Below are 19616 nucleotides of genomic sequence, written 5' to 3' on the forward strand. Positions count from 1 at the left end.
CATAATATAAATGCACTTCCTATCCTGCTACCTAATTGGGATAGCAGCATAAGCACCACTGACTGTCACCTAACATTCCCCAGGATAGGACACACAAACCTTAAGCCACATGGCTCAGAAAGAGAGAGGCAAACAGATATCTCCGGTCCTGGGTCAGCAGGGGTGGCCGACCCAGCTGGCTCAGTAAACTCCACCCATCTGTGCATGGGAGAAGGGCAGGAATATTTATGGGAACATAATGAGGGGATAATATGAGCCAAACTAAATATTATAACAATGAGAGCACAAAGATAACAACAGTCGGCTACCTGACAACCCCACATGGCGGTAGTCATCCGGTGGATGGCTCATGACCACACCTTTTCTGGTCAAACCCATGAGGTATGATGAAATACTGGCCAAGCCCGAGCTGGGCCGCCATGTGGTAGGAAACATGATGTAGGTGAATACCTACAGTATGAACAGGGAGAATGCCTGACCCATAGATATTATATAAATATAAAGTACGTTCCCGTGACCACCACTCTGTTCCTGCCTGTAGTAAACATAATAACCCAACCCCTATTGCTCATACATCCATCCAACCTACTGTATGTTTGAAGCTATCCAGCGTATTCGAGTTAGTGATGTTTAGTAACTTGTTCCATTCATCCACTACTCTATTTCCAAACCAGTGTTTACCTATGTCGCGCCTAAATCTAAATTTGTCTAATTTAAAACCATTGTTACGAGTTCGAACCTCGTTGGATAGTTTGAGTACCTTTGTAATGTCACCTTTGTTTAGCCCTGGCTCATTTATACACCTCTATCATGGAAGTCAGGGTTAAACAAAGGGGACATTACAAAGGTACTCAAACTATCCAACCAGGAGCAAACTCGTAACAATGGTTTTAAATTAGACAAATTTAGATTTCGGCGTGAAATTGGTAAACACTGGTTTGGAAACAGAGTAGTGGATGAGTGGAACAAGTTACCAAATATCATCATTAACTCAAATACGCTGAATAGCTTCAAACATAGGTTGGATGCTTATATGAGCAATAGGGGTTGGGTATAAACGGGACTGCCCAGTATGGGTCAATAGGCCCGCTGCAGTTTCCTCCATTCTTATGTTCTTATATCGCCCCTCGCTCTACGTCTCTCGAGGGAGTGCAAATTAAGAAGTTTTAACCTGTCTCTGTACTCAAGGTTCCTAATGTCCGGGATTAGGCTTGTCATTCTCCTCTGAATTCTTTCCAGGGATTCTATATCCATTCTTGTAATACCGTGACCAGAATTGAACTGCGTAATCCAGGTGTGGTCTCACAAGAGCAAGATATAGTTTTAAGATGACCTCGCTAGTCTTGTAACTAACACTCCTTTGTATGAACCCAAGTACTTTATTAGCCTTGTTACGAGCAAAAACACATTGTTTACTTGGCTTGAGGTTACAAAACTTGTTAACACGTTTGTGACAATTATGTTATACAACAGGCATAGTACTGTACTGTACAGGGTGTTATCAATACAGTGTGGTCACAGTAGGTGGATGCTGCTATGTTTCACAATATGTCCTAATACTCAAACAGTAAGCCACACCTGTCACTGGTAAGTCACGCTCACACAGGCCACACTGTCGCAAAGCTCCTTTTTACTCCCTCGAGAGACGTAGAGTGAGGGGCGATATGATAGAGGTGTATAAATGGAAGTCAGGACTAAACAAATGGGACATTACAAAGGTACTCAAACTATCCAACCAGGTTCGAACTCGTAACAATGATTTTAAATTAGACAAATTTAGATTTAGGCGAGAAATAGGTAAACACTGGTTTGGAAATATAGTGGGTGAATGGAACAAGTTACCAAACATCATCATTAACTCGAATACGCTGGATAGCTTCAAACATACAGTAGGTTGGATGGATATATGAGCAATAGGGGTTGAGTGTAAATGGGACTGCCCAGTATGGACCAATAGACACGCTGCAGTTTCATAAAAACATAAGAAAATAAGGAGTCTGCAATAGGCCGGTTGGCCTGTGCATGGCAGCTCCATTCTTGTGTCACAGCAGGTCACTCAGTAGGCAGCTGCCGGGGCCAAAATCGTTGCCCCCCACCGGGATATCAGTATATTCCCGCCCAAAGTGACAATTTCGTTTCGAAAAGGAGTGGAAATTGTTGAACAGTGCTTAGCGTTGAGAGTTGTGGCCAAGCTGACCTTCACACCCAGCCATCAGTAAGGTCCTGGGGTAGCGCCCGTGTGAACCAACAACTCCTGCCACACTGCAGGTTCATAGTCAGGTTTCAAATTTTGCCCCGCGAAGGGGCTAGTTTATTGAGCACATCCTTGCATCCTGTGCAAGGCAAAGCGCAAAAGCATTTACAGCACCCAACAGGAAGCGTGCGGGGATCATGCTTGTATGTAAGGGCGTAAGTGCCAAGTGCCTGAAGGGCCATGGATTATGTCGGCGAGTTACATATAGTGACAGGATGAGTGTGGGGAGGGGGGGGGGTACAATATATCGGTTTATGGCAAGGTTTGTCAGGTCCCTAATGAGTCTAGTGTCCGACCTGTCTCATACAATCCACACTGGGTACGTGGAGTCAGTCAAATGTTGACCTTCACACCTAACTGTGAGGTCCCACTGAACACCACACCACACTGCGCAACCATGAATTAGTTACTATGGCACCACGTGAGGTCCTTTATGACAACACCTGTAATGAGGGTCACTATGGCACCAGGGATATATTTGCCGTCCAACACCTCAGCACACCTGGCCTACGTGACCTCACACAGTAGGGCAAGAGGCCAGCCCCGACCATCCACTGCAAACAATGATTTGTGTGTTAACTTAATTTTCTTTTTCTTTATTATAATGAACGCTTTTGTTAAACCCCCAATGTCACTGTATGAACGTAAGACTGGAGGAAACTGCAGTGCGTCTATTGGTCCATACTAGACAGCTTACACCCAACCTTTTCCTCCATTGTATATTTTCAGTCTTTTAGCTGCTATACCTTTTTCAACAAACCGATGATTATTATTATTATTATTATTATTATTATTATTATTATTATTATTATTATTATTATCACTACAATATAATAACATAAGAACATAAGAAAATAAGGAGTCTGCAATAGGCCGGCTGGCCTGTGCATGGCAGCTCCTGTCGAGAGTTACTACCACACTCTATCATCCATGAATCTATCCAGCCTCCTTTTAAAACTTTCCAGCGTTCCAGCACTTACTACAAAGTTACTAAGCTTGTTCCACTCGTCCACTACCCTATTTGTGAACCAGTTCCTTCCTATCTCCCTCCTAAACCTAAACTTATCCAACTTAAATCCGTTGCTACGATCCTATCCTGCTCGGATACTAAAAAAAACTTTATCTATATCTTCTTTATTGATTCCTTTCACCCACTTAAATATTTCTATCATATCTTCCCACAGTCAGTCAAAGTAGGTCACACAGTCACACACAGGGCCCACACAGTCACACACAGGGCCCACACAGTCACACACAGGGCCCACACAGTCACACACAGGGCCCACACAGTCACACACAGGGCCCACACAGTCACACACAGGGCCCACACAGTCACACAGGGCCCACACAGTCACTACTGAGGGCCCACACACAGTCACACACAGGGGCCCACACACAGGGCCCACACAGTCACCCCCACCTGATCTCACAGGGGCCCACAGTCACAGTGGGGCCCACACAGTCCCCCACACAGGGCCCACAGTCCTGGGCCCACACCACAGTCACACACAGGGCCCACACAGTCACACAGGGCCCACACAGTCACACACAGGGCCCACACACTACACAGGGCCCACCTGGTCTGGGGGCCCACAGTCACACAGGGCCCACACAGTCACACACAGGGCCCACAGTCACACAGGGCCCACACACAGTCACACACAGAGGGCCCACAGTCACACAGGGCCCCACACAGTGAACAAACAGATCACACTGGCCCACACAGTAGGCCTCACACTGGTAAGAGAAGCTGAACAAATGTGGTGACGCAGCCTCTTGTGGGTCACACAGGTGGTGGTGGTGACGCTGACCCTTGGAGACACGACTACTGCTTTATCCTAATAGATCATTGACCTCATTAACCACAGTACTGGGTGTGGTGGTGGGTGGAAGGTAGGGTGTGGTGGAAGGTAGGGTGTGGTGGTGGTGGGTGGAAGGTAGGGTGTGGTGGTGGTGGAGTGGAAGGAAGGGTGTGGTGGTGGGTGGAAGGTAGGGTGTGGTGGTGGTGGGTGGAAGGAAGGGTGTGGTTGTGAGGGAGGGGGGAGCAGGGGGGAGGAGGTGTCGGCGTCACTATGGAAACGTACCCCAGGCGACTGTCTGTGGCTGGGACCTTTAACACTCTCTCTCTCTCTCTCTCTCTCTCTCAGTACCCTATATTCCACTCCCTCTCTTTTTCCTGTTCATCCTTCATCTCTCCCTCCCACTCATTCTTCCTCTCTTCCGTGTGTTAGAGGCAGGTGTGTCAAATCTAATTAACAGGTGTTTGTGTTAGAAGCAGGTATTGTGTTTTAAGGATCATCACACGGTCTACTGTACGACTTGTGTTTGCTTGTCAACGGGGGGAGGCTTGAAAGCGTTGGCTGGAACCACTTAGCATTGACTTGTGGTATGTACGTGTGTGTGCGTGCGTGCATCAAAGGTGTATACTAGCCCCTCCTTGCCCCCCTCATCTCTACATACCCCCCCTCCTCTTCTTAGCCCCGCCTTTCTTCCTACTTATCCCCCTTCTCTCTCCCTCCTCTCTCCCTTATCTCTCCCTTATCTACCTTATCCCGCTTCACCCCCCCTCCAACACCTGAGGTCTGTGGCCTGGGAAAGGTGCGAGTTACCTTACTAATAACTTCGGTGTGTGTCTGTGTGTATAATAATAATAATAATAATAATAATAATAATAATAATAATAATAATAATAATAATAATAATTAATGGTTTATTGAAAAAGTTCTGCAGGCCGAAGGCTGAAAATATACATTGGACATAAATGACTTATTACATACATTGGTGGTTTAACAAAAGCCTTCATTAGAGAAAGGTGAAGGAACATACAGTGAACATACAGATTAATGTTTACAGTGGAGGTCACGTAGATCATGTGAGCTGAGGTGTTGAACAGCAGACACGTAGTGTAGTAACTCCCTCACAGATGGTGTTAGGAGGGACCTCACGTGGTGTAGTAGTTCCCTCACAGATGGTGTTATGAGGGGCCTCACGTGGTGTAGTAGTTCCCTCACAGATGGTGTTATGAGGGACCTCACGTGGTGTAGTAACTCCCTCACAGATGGTGTTATGAGGGGCCTCACGTGGTGTAGTAACTCCCTCACAGATGGTGTTATGAGTGGCCTGACGTGGTGTAGTAACTCCCTCACAGATGGTGTTATGAGTGGCCTGATGTGGTGTAGTAACTCCCTCACAGATGGTGTTAGGAGGGACCTCACGTGGTGTAGTAGTTCCTCACAGATGGTGTTATGAGGGGCCTCACGTGGTGTAGTAACTCCCTCACAGATGGTGTTATGGTGGCCTGACGTGTGTAGTCCCTCACAGATGGTGTTATGGTGGCCTGATGCGGTGTAGTAATTCCCTCACAGATGGTGTTATGGGGGCCTGATGCGGTGTAGTAATCCCTCACAGGTGGTGTTATGAGTGGCTGATGCGGTGTAGTAATTCCCTCACAGATGGTGTTATGAGGGGCCTGACGTAGTGTAGTAACTCCCTCACAGATGGTGTTATGAGGGGCATCGCGTGGTGTAGTAACTCCCTCACAGATGGTGTTATGAGGGGCCTGACGTAGTGTAGTAACTCCCTCACAGATGGTGTTATGAGTGGCCTGATGCGGTGTAGTAATTCCCTCACAGATGGTGTTATGAGGGGCCTGATGCGGTGTAGTAACTCCCTCACAGGTGGTGTTATGAGTGGCCTGATGCGGTGTAGTAATTCCCTCACAGATGGTGTTATGAGGGGCCTGACGTAGTGTAGTTACTCCCTCACAAATGGTGTTATGAGTGGCCTGACGTAGTGTAGTAACTCCCTCACAGATGGCGTTAGGAGGGGCATCACGTGGAGTAGTAGTTCCCTCACAGATGGTGTTATGAGGGGCCTCACATGATGCTGTAACAACTCATTCACTACGTGGTGTCGTAGCATCATGGGGACGCCACGTGGTCTGGTGTCACAGGACCTCACTGTACAGTGTACAGCCTACCCCATCCTCCCCCACCCCACCACACCCTAATCCACACTCACATAACCTTCATTAACCTAAACCTAGTGTTAGTGGTTTATCTGGGGTGAGAAATAAGCTGGGGTGGATATTCTTCATGTGTGGGGAGACTGACAACCTCATGTGTGTGTGAGATAGTGTGTGTGTCCGTCCGACCGTGGGAAGAGGTGACAACTGACTGCTAAATGGTGACGTCTCTCAACACACACGGTCACTGGATATCGTGAGAGCCTGATACAGTAAACAGAGACGGTAATACAATATACATTCTCTATAACAGCTTTAAGGAATGGGTCATTAACCAAAAATTTCCAATACCAAAAGACGAAACATAAGATGAACTTTCAATATAACTCACGCTGAACATTTGTGGTGGTCAGTTGTCCCCATGACCCCACTCAGTTGACCCCTGACCTCGCTCAGTTGACCCTTAACCTTGAATCCTAGTTGACCTGGTTCTCAGTTGACCTCTGACCTCGCTTGTAGTAAGGTTACGGTAAATTACGCTCCCGGGGTTTTAACCAGACGATGGCTAGTGTTAATTGGAAAGTGCTCTATGGCTCTCTGAAGGCTGAGCTTGTGAAGGCGATGGAAGAAAATGAGAGACTCAAGGTGGAAATTACGAGGCTCAAGAGGAAAACAGTGAGGCGGGAAGTATTTATGGAAGAGGAAATGGAAGATAAGGGTAAGATGGAGGACTTAGAAGGTAGGAAAAGATTAAATTATTGGTGACTCGAAGATGCTTTTCTGTGCGTGTCTGAAAATTTACCATAAAGATATATGATAAAAGCAACATAAGGTAAAATTAACGAATGGAATCACTTAATTAACAATAACTGGGGAAAAAAGAAGTGAAAATTTAAGTTGTAATGGTTGTGAAGGGGACGGGTGGCGCCAATAAGATCCCTCCCCTTCTACGGTACAGGAGCTCTTACTTACAGGTGTAAAGGAGAGCTCTGGCGTCCCCCCTTCCCTTCCTTCTTCCCTTTCTTTCCTCCCACCCTCCCTTCTTCCCCACCCCCCCCTTTCCGCTTTCATCGCATGGTCTAGGTAGGTGTCTCAGCTCACACAGAATGATGTAGAGAATTCTTGTCTCACCTGGTGTATTTGGGGGTGGCAGAGGTGTGACAGGTGTGATAGGCATAACAGGTGTAGGACAAGTGTGACGTGGCAGGCTTAGGACAAGTGTTTCAGGTGTAGGGCAAGTGTTTCAGGTGTAGGGCATGTGTTTCAGGTGTAGGACAGGTGTGGTAGGTGTAGGATAAGTGTAGCGGGTGTATGACAGGAGGGGAGACCTTACCCTTGGACTTAATAAGGTGAGGGAATGTGTGAGAGAGTAGAGTGACTTCTCCACGCTGGAAATAAATAGACAAGAACCTGGGTATCTCGCCAACCTCCCCCCCTCTCTCACCCCCCCTCCCTTCTCTCTCTCTCTGTGTTCTTCCTTCATTCAATATAGCCGCTGTGGCGTCCATTTTGAAAAGCTGTTGCATGTCTCTTTTACACGTACGGTTTTGTAAATTTTTTTGTGGATAGTGGGAGAATTTTTGTGACCATTGTGAGTGGAGAGGTGCAGGTGTGGTGAATGGGGTGGTGCTGGTGGGGTGATGCAGGTGGGATGGTGCTGGTGGGGTGGTGCAGATGTGGTACGTGGCATGATGGTGCAGGTGTAGTAAGTGGGGTGGTACAGATGGTGTGATAAATGATATGTAAGTATACCAGGGTGCGGTTATGCCGTGAGAAGCCAGACAAATGGTGTGGCGAGTGTTGTGAATGTGGCAGGGCACAGGGGGGGGTGGTATTGTCATTGGGTTGAGGCAGGTGGTGTGGGGAGGGGGAGCTAGCTACCACCTACTCTGGGGTCACGAGTTTGTCAGGTGGTGGTGTTGGGGGGTCGGGGGGAACAGGCTCTTGGGGGTGTTGTAAGGGGAGGGAAGAAGTTACGTAATGGGCGGAGTGGAGGAATGTGCGGTGACTGAGTTTAAAAGTGTGAGGCTTACCGCCTTTACACTCTCCACCTGTACAAATGTTCTTCCTGATTTCAAATATTTATCACAAAGAAAGTAACATACACAGTTAAAGAAGCAATGTTACCAGTTTGTGTTTTTTGGGAAAATTTGATTCTGTTTCTATTTCTACAGGGACCAGTAGGCCGCGGAAGACCCATTAATTGACAACCTCATTCACCTGACTTCACTCCCCATGATTTTGTGCCTTGGGGGTCTATGTTAAATGTGAAGTGTTTGTTTCACCAGTGACAACATCTTTGGAATAGTTGAAGCACAGGATCCACGCTCTTCTGTTCTTAATAGTTAACGTCGATATGCAGCTAGACAATGTATAGAGAAATACAATATCGTTTGGATGTTTGTAAAGCCTCAAAGGATGTTACTTTTGCCTCTACCATTGTTAGTTTCTTTATAATAAATATTTGAAATCAGGAAGAATATTTGTAGTAACCCTGTATTACCACCAGCACCACACTACACCACCACACTAAATCACTGCGTCTACACCCACACCTTGACTTCACACCACACCTACACATTAAACGCCACAAGACACCACAACACATACATCACCACAACTACCACACAACACAGGTTGTATAGTAAGTATAGTAGGCGGGGTGAAGGTAATAAGTAGGGTGTAGGAGGCTGGCTTCAGGAGTCGAGGCCACGAAGAACGGAGGGTGGGTTGAGAGCCTCGTCACCACACAGTATAATACGGGCGTCGGAGGAGGACACACCTCTCCGTCGCCCCGAGGTTATAAACATTCACAGTCGCGCTCTACACTCGCTGCTGCTCCGTGTGTGTGTGGTCTAGTCACTGTTACTCAGGTGTACAGTACTATAGTGGAGAGGCGGTTATAGCAGGTAGTGACATTCCCGGCACCCGGCCATCCTCACCACCACCGCCCATTTCCTCCACCCACTGACACCTCCGCCCATATTTGAGGAGAGTAGTGGTGTGTGTGCGTGGCTCTCAAATAGTGTTGTGGGGGAGGTCGACTAGTGAACCCGTTTGGTAAGGGAGCCAGCCAGCCAGCACCAGCGTCAAGGTCGCCTCATAGAACAGGGTGTTGCTACAGTAATGTGTTGTGGTGCATTAGTACACTGCCGTCTCCCTGCACATGGAGACCCACATAGTGTACAGTACTACACCTTCTCACAGTGTACGCTCTTACACCCGCTGGTTACACTACAAAATGTGTGAAAACAATTATCAAGAGCTGTGTATCAAGTGAGTTAGTGAATATAGTAGTGGAGTGTGTTTAAAGGAGTGTAATACCTGGGCCATCACATGGTTAAAATGGGGCTCAAGGAACTGGACCCAGCTGAGAAGTGGACGCATCCACCCAAGAAGAAATGGATATTTAACTATTTAGCTGATGGTAAGTGACTCTCTCTCTCTCTGTGCCTAGCTCCGTGCTTATTTCAGCGGTGGTAGTTGTGTAGTGTTTCAGGGGTGGTAGTTGTATGGTGTTTCAGGGGTGGTAGTTGTGTAGTGTTTCAGGGGTGGTAGTTGTGTAGTGTTTCAGGGGTGGTAGTTGTATGGTGTTTCAGGGGTGGTAGTTGTGTAGTGTTTCAGCGGTGGTAGTTGTATGGTGTTTCAGCGGTGGTAGTTGTATGGTGTTTCAGCGGTGGTAGTTGTATGGTGTTTCAGGGGTGGTAGTTGTATGGTGTTTCAGGGGTGGTAGCTGTGTAGTGTTTAAGTTGTGGCAGTTGTGTAGTGTTTCAGCGGTGGTAGTTGTATGGTGTTTCAGGGGTGGTAGCTGTGTAGTGTTTCAGCGGTGGTAGTTGTATGGTGTTTCAGGGGTGGTAGCTGTGTAGTGTTTCAGTGGTGGTAGTTGTATGGTGTTTCAGGGGTGGTAGTTGTATGGTGTTTCAATGGTGGTAGTTGTGTAGTGTTTCAGTGGTGGTAGTTGTATGGTGTTTCAGGGGTGGTAGTTGTATGGTGTTTCAATGGTGGTAGTTGTGTAGTGTTTCAGTGGTGGTAGTTGTATGGTGTTTCAGGGTGGTAGCTGTGTAGTGTTTCAGTGGTGGTAGTTGTATGGTGTTTCAGCGGTGGTAGTTGTATGGTGTTTCAGGGTGGTAGTTGTATGGTGTTTCAATGGTGGTAGTTGTGTAGTGTTTCAGTGGTGGTAGTTGCATGGTGTTTCAGCGGTGGTAGTTGTATGGTGTTTCAGGGATGGTAGCTGTGTAGTGTTTCAGGGTGGTAGTTGTATGGTTTTCAGGGGTGGTAGTTGTATGGTGTTTCAGGGGTTTGTATGGTGTTTCAGGGGTGGTAGTTGTATGGTGTTTCAGGGTGGTAGCTGTGTAGTGTTTCAGGGGTAGTTGTATGGTGTTTCAGGGTGGGAGTTGTATGGTGTTTCAGGGTGGTAGTTGTATGGTGTTTCAGGGGTGGTAGTTGTATGGTGCTTCAGGGGTAGTGTATGGTGTTTCAGGGTGGTAAGTTGTATGGTGTTTCAGGGGTGGTAGTTGTATGGTGTTTCAGGGGTGGTAGTGTGTATGGTGTTTCAGGGGTGGTAGCTGTGTAGTGTTTCAGGGATGGTAGTTGCATGGTGTTTCAGTGGTGGTAGTTGTGTAGTGTTTCAGTGGTGGTAGCTGTATGGTGTTTCAGTGGTGGTAGTTGATGGTGTTTCAGGGGTGGTAGTTGTATGGTGTTTCAGGGGTGGTAGTTGTAGTGTTTCAGGGGTGGTAGTTGTAAGGTGTTTCAGGGGTGGTAGTTGTAAGGTGTTTCAGGGGTGGTAGTTGTGTTTCAGGGGTGGTAGCTGTAGTGTTGACAGTGTGGTGACAGGTGAATTAAAGACAGTATTGTGGACAGGTGTGGTAGTGACAGTATTGTAGTAAGTGTGGCAATGACTGGTATGACGTGTGGTGACAGGTGAAGTAAAGACAGTATTGTGGACAGGTGTGGTAGTGACAGTATTGTAGTAAGTGTGGCAATGACTGGTATGACAGTGTGGTGACAGGACAGAACGGCAGTGATGTGGTTATCAGGGTGTGTGAGTCATCAATCTGTTCATGTGTGCATTACTATATGTGTGTATGTGTACGCGCTTAGGTGTGTGCGTAATGTGTATGTGAGTTAAAATATTTGTGTGCCTACCTTGCAATAACGTGTGTGTGTAGTAATAACGCGCGTGTGTGTGTGGGGGAATGTAAGTGTGTGCGTGCGGTGGGATGGGGGTGGTAGGGGCAGTGGTGAAAGAATGTAGCACACGACAGATGTGTACCTCTGCCACACCTGTACTGACACCTGCTGTAACTGTACACACACTTAACGACTCCCACCACCACTACTAGCAGCGTTTTTACCACCATATTCACTACCATCAACGTACAACAGGCGGTGGTGGTAGTTTATGGTGTATTGGTTGATGGTGGTACTTTATGGGGTAGTTGTTGATGGTAAACTATGGGGGGTATTGGTTAGGTTAGACTGTTGCTCTGGGTGTTGGAGACCATGCCACCAGACTGGAAGTATCCATTGAACTTGGCATGTGTGTGTGTAAGCTTATAACACTTCCATTGACTTATCTTACCTAGGTGGAAAGTAGAATTGTTAAGACACCAAATATAATTATACTTATACTGAATATCTTGCTGAACCAATTGTTAACTTGGTGTGACGATTATATTGAATATTTATAAATCTATTCTTGAAATGTTGTGCGCCCTCCCTCCCGGTCATGTGTACCGGGACAGTGCCTCCTCCACTCCCCCTCTTCACCCCCTCCCTGGGTACATGAGCAGCAACACGTCAGCCGCGCCATATGATACGTCAAGTCACGTGAGATGTGGTGGCCCTGTGAACCATTCATTTGGTCACAGGGTCCGGGCGAGGCTCAGCTGGGGGTCTTGTACGCTGGTGGACCCTTCTGACACCCATTCCATTGTCTCATAAACGAACAAATGTTAAAGTAATAAGGTGGAAGGAAGGTATAAGCGAACGTATGTAAGGGTGAGTGTGTGTGTGAGTACGTGTGGTGGTGGTGGGCGAGTCGAGTTCTCCGCCCACCACTGCCACCACCATAATCATTATTGTGAGTGCTTTCCTTAACTCGTGCATCGATGTTGAATAATGGTAGTACTTGTTGTAACATTCCTCCCCCTTTCGTTCGTTTGAGTTCGTTTTTTATTGTTAAGTTGGTAGTAGGAGAAGGGAAGTAAATAAAGAAATAGAGAGGAGGACGGTAGTGGCGGCAACACTGGTCTGGCTGGCTGGTGCACTTGTGCGGCTGCCAAATACAATATGGCAACATGGCAGTGTTGCCGTTTCGTACCTTGGTAGTCGGGGTTGGCGGCGCTCCTCCACACCCTCAACATGTGCTCACTATTTATTCTCTACCTGTGTGATAATGATGGTGTGGTGGCCGTCAAGGTTGACCCGCCCGCCCAACGCACCAGCTGGGCAACCGTGGTATTGTGTCTACACTTGATCTACAACACCTGCTGCCCACACACTTAAACTCTACTTTATTTACCCACAATACTACCGAATTCTTTGTTCAGTAACCTAGGACACTTAACATAACTGAGCTTTTAAGTTTATTAAAAAGGGAACATTACATATTTATCAATAAGTTCAATTTTTTTTATAATTGTACGATATAAAATATTTGTAATTGTTCAAACCCTTTCCTGTAGCTTCATACACTGACATTACTTTCTCCCTTACCATGTCCTCTCTTTTTGACGCTTAAGTCTCAGTCGATCCCCGCCACGTACATACGGCTGAGACGCAAGTGAAAGAAAAAGAGGTCTTGGTGTGTGTGCGTGCCTGCGGGAGGGAGGGAGGGACGACAGGTGGAATGGGGGAGGAGGTAGATGTTTTTAGTGTGTGGTCCGTTATGGTAGGGAGCCACGTGTGGTGTTACGTAAACGGTGGCAGCGCGCGCATGACTCCGCCCTTTACACACCCCCCTCCACTCCTCTCTCCCTAATCCCCCCTCCTCCTTAACTCCCCGTCCCTCACCCTCCACCCCCCTTTCCTCGATCTCGTCTGCTGTGTAAGCCTTCACACTAACCATCATCCTTGCCCTTAAACACGATTATTTTAGGTGTTACGTAACAGAATGTTTATAAAGAAACGTCAAAGTGTAATTATTACCTGTAACACCTGTGGTAATGGTAGTGAAGAAGAATGTGTGGCTACTTTACCTGTATGAGTCAATACTTTCCTGTCACTTTCCACTCTTTGTCTTCAACAAATTTTTTTTACCGTGTGTGTGGGTCGTGTACCCTTTAACCTAGCTCCACCTCATTCACCCAACACTCGGATACATAACTGGGGTGTGAAATGATGATTGTTTACTGAGGGCCAAAAAGTACTACTAGAGCCAGTTTTAACACACACTTGACCGTCTCCCGTCAACCCCTTTCCTACCTCCCTTTACCCCTCACCTAGAAATGAGTGCCAGGATGCTGACCATCTCACCACCTTTGGTACATAGTAACACTTTCAACGTCGGGAAGAATGAAAACAAGTGTTGACAGATGAAACACCAGTGAGGTACCTGACCAGGGAGGGGTGGAACGAAAGAGGGAGGAAAAGAGACAGGGAAAGAAAGGCTGAAGGAGGGAGGGAGGGAGGCAGTATGGTTCAAGAAGGTCAACAATACCATGTGATCGCTCAGCTGGACAACACACTTACACAAATACTTGGTACTGATTGCCTAAAGTTTTTGAAACGAAACTAGACTGCCACTTCAGATTTTTGGCTAATTAGACGAAGAAATTGAGCGTGTGTGTGTGAGTAGTGTTACACAAGACACACACCAGTGGAAGCAGTGATGACACCAAAATAGGGCGGCAGATTAATTCAGGGAAGGATGCAAATGCACTACAGGAGGATTTAAATAAACTGCAGGGGTGGTCAGAAAAATGGCAAATTAAATTCAACACCAGCAAGTGTAGCGTACTTAATATTGGAAGAACAAATACTTATAATGTATACAGCCTTAACAACATCAACCTAGAGAAGTCGACTTGTGAAAGAGACCTAGGGGTACTTGTAAGCCCGGACCTACGGCCTAAGAAACAATGCGTTAATGTTCGAAATAAGGCAAACAGAGTATTGGGTTTTATATCTAGAAGTGTAAGTAATAAGAGTGCAGAGATCTTATTGCAACTATATCTTGCGCTGGTCAGGCCACACCTCGATTATGCGGTTCAGTTCTGGTGCCCTTATTATAGAATGGATATCAATTCACTAGAGTCGGTGCAGCGAAGAATGACGAAAATGATTCCGGGACTTAGAAACCTTCCATATCAGGATAGGTTAAAGAAACTAAACTTGCATTCCCTAGAAAGACGAAGAGTGCGGGGAGATATGATAGAAGTATTCAAGTGGGTGAAAGGAATCAATAAAGGTGATATAGATAAAGTTCTTATAATATCCGAGCAGGATAGGACTCGGAACAACGGATTCAAGTTGGATAAGTTCAGGTTTAGGAGGGAGATAGGAAGAAACTGGTTCACAAATAGGGTGGTGGACGAGTGGAACAAGCTTAGCAACTTTGTAGTAAGTGCGGGAACTCTGGAAAGTTTCAAAAGGAGGCTAGATAGATTCATGGATGATAGAGAGTGGTAGTAACTCTCGACAGAAGCTGCCATGCACAGGCCAACCAGCCTATTGCAGACTCCTTATTTTCTTATTTTCTCGAAACAAGGCTAATAAATACGTGGGTTCATACAAAGGATTGTTAGTTACAAGACTAGCGAGGTCATCTTAAAACTATATCTTGCGTTTGTGAGACCTCACTTGGATTACACAGTTCAATTCTGGTCACCGTATTACAGAATGGATATAGAATCCTTGGAAAGAATTCAGAGGAGAATGACAAGGCTAATCCCAGGCATTAGGAACCTTGAGTACAGAGACAGGTTAAAGCATCTTAATTTGCACTCCCTCGAGAGACGTAGAGCGAGGGGCGATATGATAGAGGTGTATAGATGGAAGTCAGGGCTGAACAATGGGGACATTACAAAGGTACTCAAACTATCCAACCAGGAGCGAACTCGTAACAATGGTTTTAAATTAGACAAATTTAGATTTAGGCGCGAAATAGGTAAACACTGGTTTGGTAACAGAGTAGTGGATATCATCATTAACTCGAATATGCTGGATAGCTTCAAACATAGGTTGGATGCTTATATGAGCAATAGGGGTTGGGTGTAAATGGGGCTGCCCAGTATGGGCCAATAGGCCTGCTGCAGTTTCCTCCATTCTTATGTTCTTATGACAACGATAAACACAAAATATGACGGTTGAGGATGACCTGATCACGAGATCTGAGGTTGACGAGTTCCACAACAATTTAAATAATGAGTTACTTAATGCACAAAGGCAGAACATACCATATAGAAAACTCGGATAAAACAACAATGACCCCTAAATGGATAAACATTTATTTAAAGAATATTATTGGACAAAGAAAGGCTATAGGTAGGAGAATAAATCGTGGTGAAGTTTACCTCCGAGTTTATTATAAAGTATTGGCCAGTAGGGTTTGACCGAGATAAGAAAAGCAAAGAGGAATAATGAACTGAAGGTAGCAAGGGAGGCGAAGTCAAACCCCAGGGGATTCTTTCAAATGTATCAAACTAAAACACGAGATATGATCGAGGTGAATATATGGAAGTCAGGGCTAAACATAGGTGATATAGCAAGTTACCAAACATTAACTCGAATACGCTGGATAGCTTCAAACACAGGCTCGTTAGCTCGAAGTGAAATTTGTTGTGCCGTTTTTTCCTAGTATGAACATTTGGCCATTTTTTTTCCGAGTACCCACTGTGACACCACCCCACACCACACCACCTGGTGTCCCCATGACCACGTAAGGTCCTTCACATGTTCTTATATTCAACACCCGAGGACGAGTTACTGCACCGCGTGAACACCACACCACCCGGTGTCCCCATGACCACGTGAGGTCCTTCATATCAACACCGAGGACGAGTTACTATATCACCTGAACACCACCCGGTGTCTCCATGACCACGTGAGGTCCCTCATATCAACACCCGAGGACGAGTTACTGTACCACGTGAACATAAGAACGGAGGAAACTGCAGCGGGCCTATTGGCCCATCCTGGGCAGTCCCGTTTACACCCAACCCCTATTGCTCATATAAGCATCCAACCTATGTTTGAAGCTATTCAGCATATTCGAGTTAATGATGATATTTGGTAACTTGTTCCATTCATCCACTACTCTGTTTCCAAACCAGTGTTTACCTATTTCACGCCGAAATCTAAATTTTTCAAATTTAAAACCATTGTTACGCGTTCGCTCCTGGTTGGATAGTTTGAGTACCTCTGTAATGTCCCCTTTGTTTAGCCCTGCCTTCCACTTATACACCTCTATCAGGTCGCCCCTCGCTCTACGTCTCTCGAGGGAGTGCAAATTAAGATGCTTTAACCTGTCTCTATACTCAAGGTTCCTAATGCCTGGGATTAGTCTTGTCATTCTCTGAATTCTTTCCAAGGATTCTATATCCATTCTGTAATACGGTGACCAGAACTAAACTGCGTAATCCAGGTGTGGTCTCACAAGAGCAAGATAAAGTTTTAGGATGACCTCGCTAGTCTTGTAACTAACACCCCTTTGTATGAACCCAAGTACTTTATTAGCCTTGTTACGAGCAAAAACACATTGTTTACTTGGCTTGAGGTTCCTACTTATCATTACTCCTAAATCTCTCTCGCAGTCGGATTTCTCTATGGCATCGTTGTTCATCTGGTATCTGGTTTCCCTGTTTACATCTCCTATACTGAGTACTTTACATTTGTCCACGTTGAATTTCATCTGCCATTTTTCAGACCATTCGAAAAATTTGTTTAGATTTTCCTGTAGTTTTGCGGAGTCCTCGTCAGATTTAATAACACGTCCTATTTTAGTGTCATCAGCACTTATGTTGCTGTCTATGCCGATATCTATGTCATTTATGTATATAATAAATAATAATGGTCCAAGTACTGAGCCTTGGGGAACTCCACTTGTGACGTTGCTCCAATGGGACTTAAAGCCGTTGTTGCTCACTCGCTGTTTCCTGTCCTGTAATCATGCCCTAATCCATTTAAGGATATTACCTTTGATGCCATGTGCTTCTACCTTTCTAATTAGTCTTTCGTGGGGGACTCTGTCGAAGGCTTTGCTAAAGTCGAGTTATACCACATCATAATTGTGCCCCTCGTCCACCGATTCGAAAACTGATGAAAAGAATGTTAATAGATTAGTTAGACATGAACGTCCGCTTGTGAAGCCATGCTGGGAATCATTGATCAATCGGTGCTTCTCCAGGTGATTTCGAATAGAGAGTGAAATGATTGATTCCAGTAACTTGCCTACTATTGATGTTAGACTGATTGGGCGGTAGTGAGAGGATAGTGATCTATCCCCCTTCTTGAAAATCAGTATTACATTCGCTATCCTCCAGGATTCTGGTACTACACCTGTTTTTAAGGACATGTTAAACAACTTTGCTAAGGGCATACTAAGCTCTTCCTTACATTCCTTTAATACTCTGGCAAATATCTCATCGGGACCAGGTGACTTATTAGGCTTTAGTTTGTCTATTTGCTTACTAACATCGTTACTAGTCACTACTATCTCGCTTAATTTATTTTCTTCACTATCTCTGAATAGAGTCGGTGCCCCGGGTATCATGTTTAAATTTTCGGTGGTGAAAACTGTTGAAAAATATTTATTCAAATTATTGCTCATTTCTCTGTCGTTATCAGTGAGCTCGCCGGTATCTGACCGTATTGGTCCAATCTTTTCTCGTGTTTTAGTTTGATACATTTGGTAGAATCCTTTGGGGTTTGTCTTCGCCTCCCTTGCTATCCTTACCTCATTATTCCTCTTGGCTTTCCTTATCTCGGTTTTAACCCTACTTGCCAATACCCTATAATAATCCCGGAGGTAAATTTCGCCACGATTTATCCTTCTACCTCCTGGTGTCTCCATGACCAGCCCGGCCCATCAACTGCAAACTATAATAATTTGTATGTTCAATTCATGTTCCTTCTCCTTTCAGTAATGGTATTCACTATATGGAAGGTTATGGTGTTTACTATATAGGTTATGGTGTTTACTCTAAAGGTTATGGTGTTCACTATATGGTTATAGTGTTAACAGGTGTTATCTTGTGTGTTACAGATGACGGTGGGGACGATGGTGCGCCAGACGAAACGGGCAAGAGAGAAGTGTTCAGACGAGACAACACGTATAGTAGAGTACCGCCCACTACCACCACCCCCCCCACCACCACCAATAACAACACCCATCACCATCACTATCACCATCACCACCACCACCTTAACAATAACCATAGTGGTGGAGGTTTGGCTACCGCCACATCCCCACCTCCTCCACGTACAGCCCCCTCCAGTCCCGGCCATGCCCGTGAAGAGCTGCAACATCATCAACATCAACAGCGGCGGGTTCCTGCGTTAACGCCGCCCATGGGTAGTGTGAGGGGGGGTGTGGTAGGGTGTGGTGGTCAGCAGCAGACATCACCGCGAACCTCCGTGTCATACCCGGGTTCACCAGCCTCCTCCTCCCCGCCACACCTCACAGTGACCCCGAGAGGTAGTGCAGCTTCCCCATTGGGACTGCTCAGCGCTTTCCGCCAGGACTCCTCCTCCCCGCCCACCACCTCCACTGCCTCTTCCGCCTCCTCCTCTGACCCTTCCTCCATCACCCGCCTCCCTCACGACGCAGCCCTCCACCTTACCAACGGCCTCACACGTCATAATGGTCTTAGTAAGTCGTTGGCAGCGCTGTCACCTTCCCCTCACACCCTCACGCATCACGGCCTCTACTCGCCCGAGGATCCTGCCTTCAAGGACGACAAGAAGCGCTCTGGGTGAGTTGCTATATTGTCTTATTTACGCCACACCGTGTCCGTCCGTCTATGAGCTTTCAACTTGAATAAAAAGCGATGGATATTTAGCTGAACGTTACTTAACTTGACATATTGTTACTATTGTGTTAATTACTGTTGTTAACATACCATTTTGTAACACCATATATATGTCATGTAACACTATACATAATAGTCTTATTATGTCAAAAAATGCTGCCGATTGCTAGTTTTAAGTTTGGGTTAGGTTAGATTACATTAGGACAGGTAAGGATGTTTTAGTTTGGATTAGGATAGGATAGTTTAGGTGAGAATTAGGGTGGTTAAACTTCAGGTGAAATGAACTGGGGTGGCGATTCTTCAGGTGATCTCCGTATACTGTACCCGATTAGAAATTACTGCATTCACAATCAGGTCACATACATAGAGCTGAGTGAACCAATATGAACGAGTAACATTTAGTATGCCCGAGAGAGTAACACACGAT

The 19616-nt window shown here is 45.9% G+C and overlaps 1 protein-coding gene across 5 annotated transcripts in view; it reads left to right on the plus strand.

Moving 5' to 3' along the window:
• LOC121868002 overlaps positions 1-19616 on the plus strand; it is a 56810-nt gene that overhangs the window by 28322 nt on the left and 8872 nt on the right. For 2 of the 5 annotated variants that reach the window (XM_042368250.1, XM_042368228.1), the window contains exons 1-2: positions 8960-9645; positions 18424-19132. In XM_042368250.1, coding sequence (XP_042224184.1) covers positions 9555-9645; positions 18424-19132 — 800 coding nt within the window. In that variant the 5' untranslated portion in view covers positions 8960-9554. Of the gene's footprint in view, positions 1-8959; positions 9646-18423; positions 19133-19616 lie in introns of those variants that run through there. The other 3 variants (XM_042368211.1, XM_042368219.1, XM_042368239.1) reach the window with 2 other exon arrangements.

Source organism: Homarus americanus, unplaced genomic scaffold (genome assembly GCF_018991925.1).
Source record: "Homarus americanus isolate GMGI-L3 unplaced genomic scaffold, GMGI_Hamer_2.0 scaffold32583, whole genome shotgun sequence".
NCBI classification, from domain to species: Eukaryota; Metazoa; Arthropoda; class Malacostraca; order Decapoda; family Nephropidae; genus Homarus; species Homarus americanus.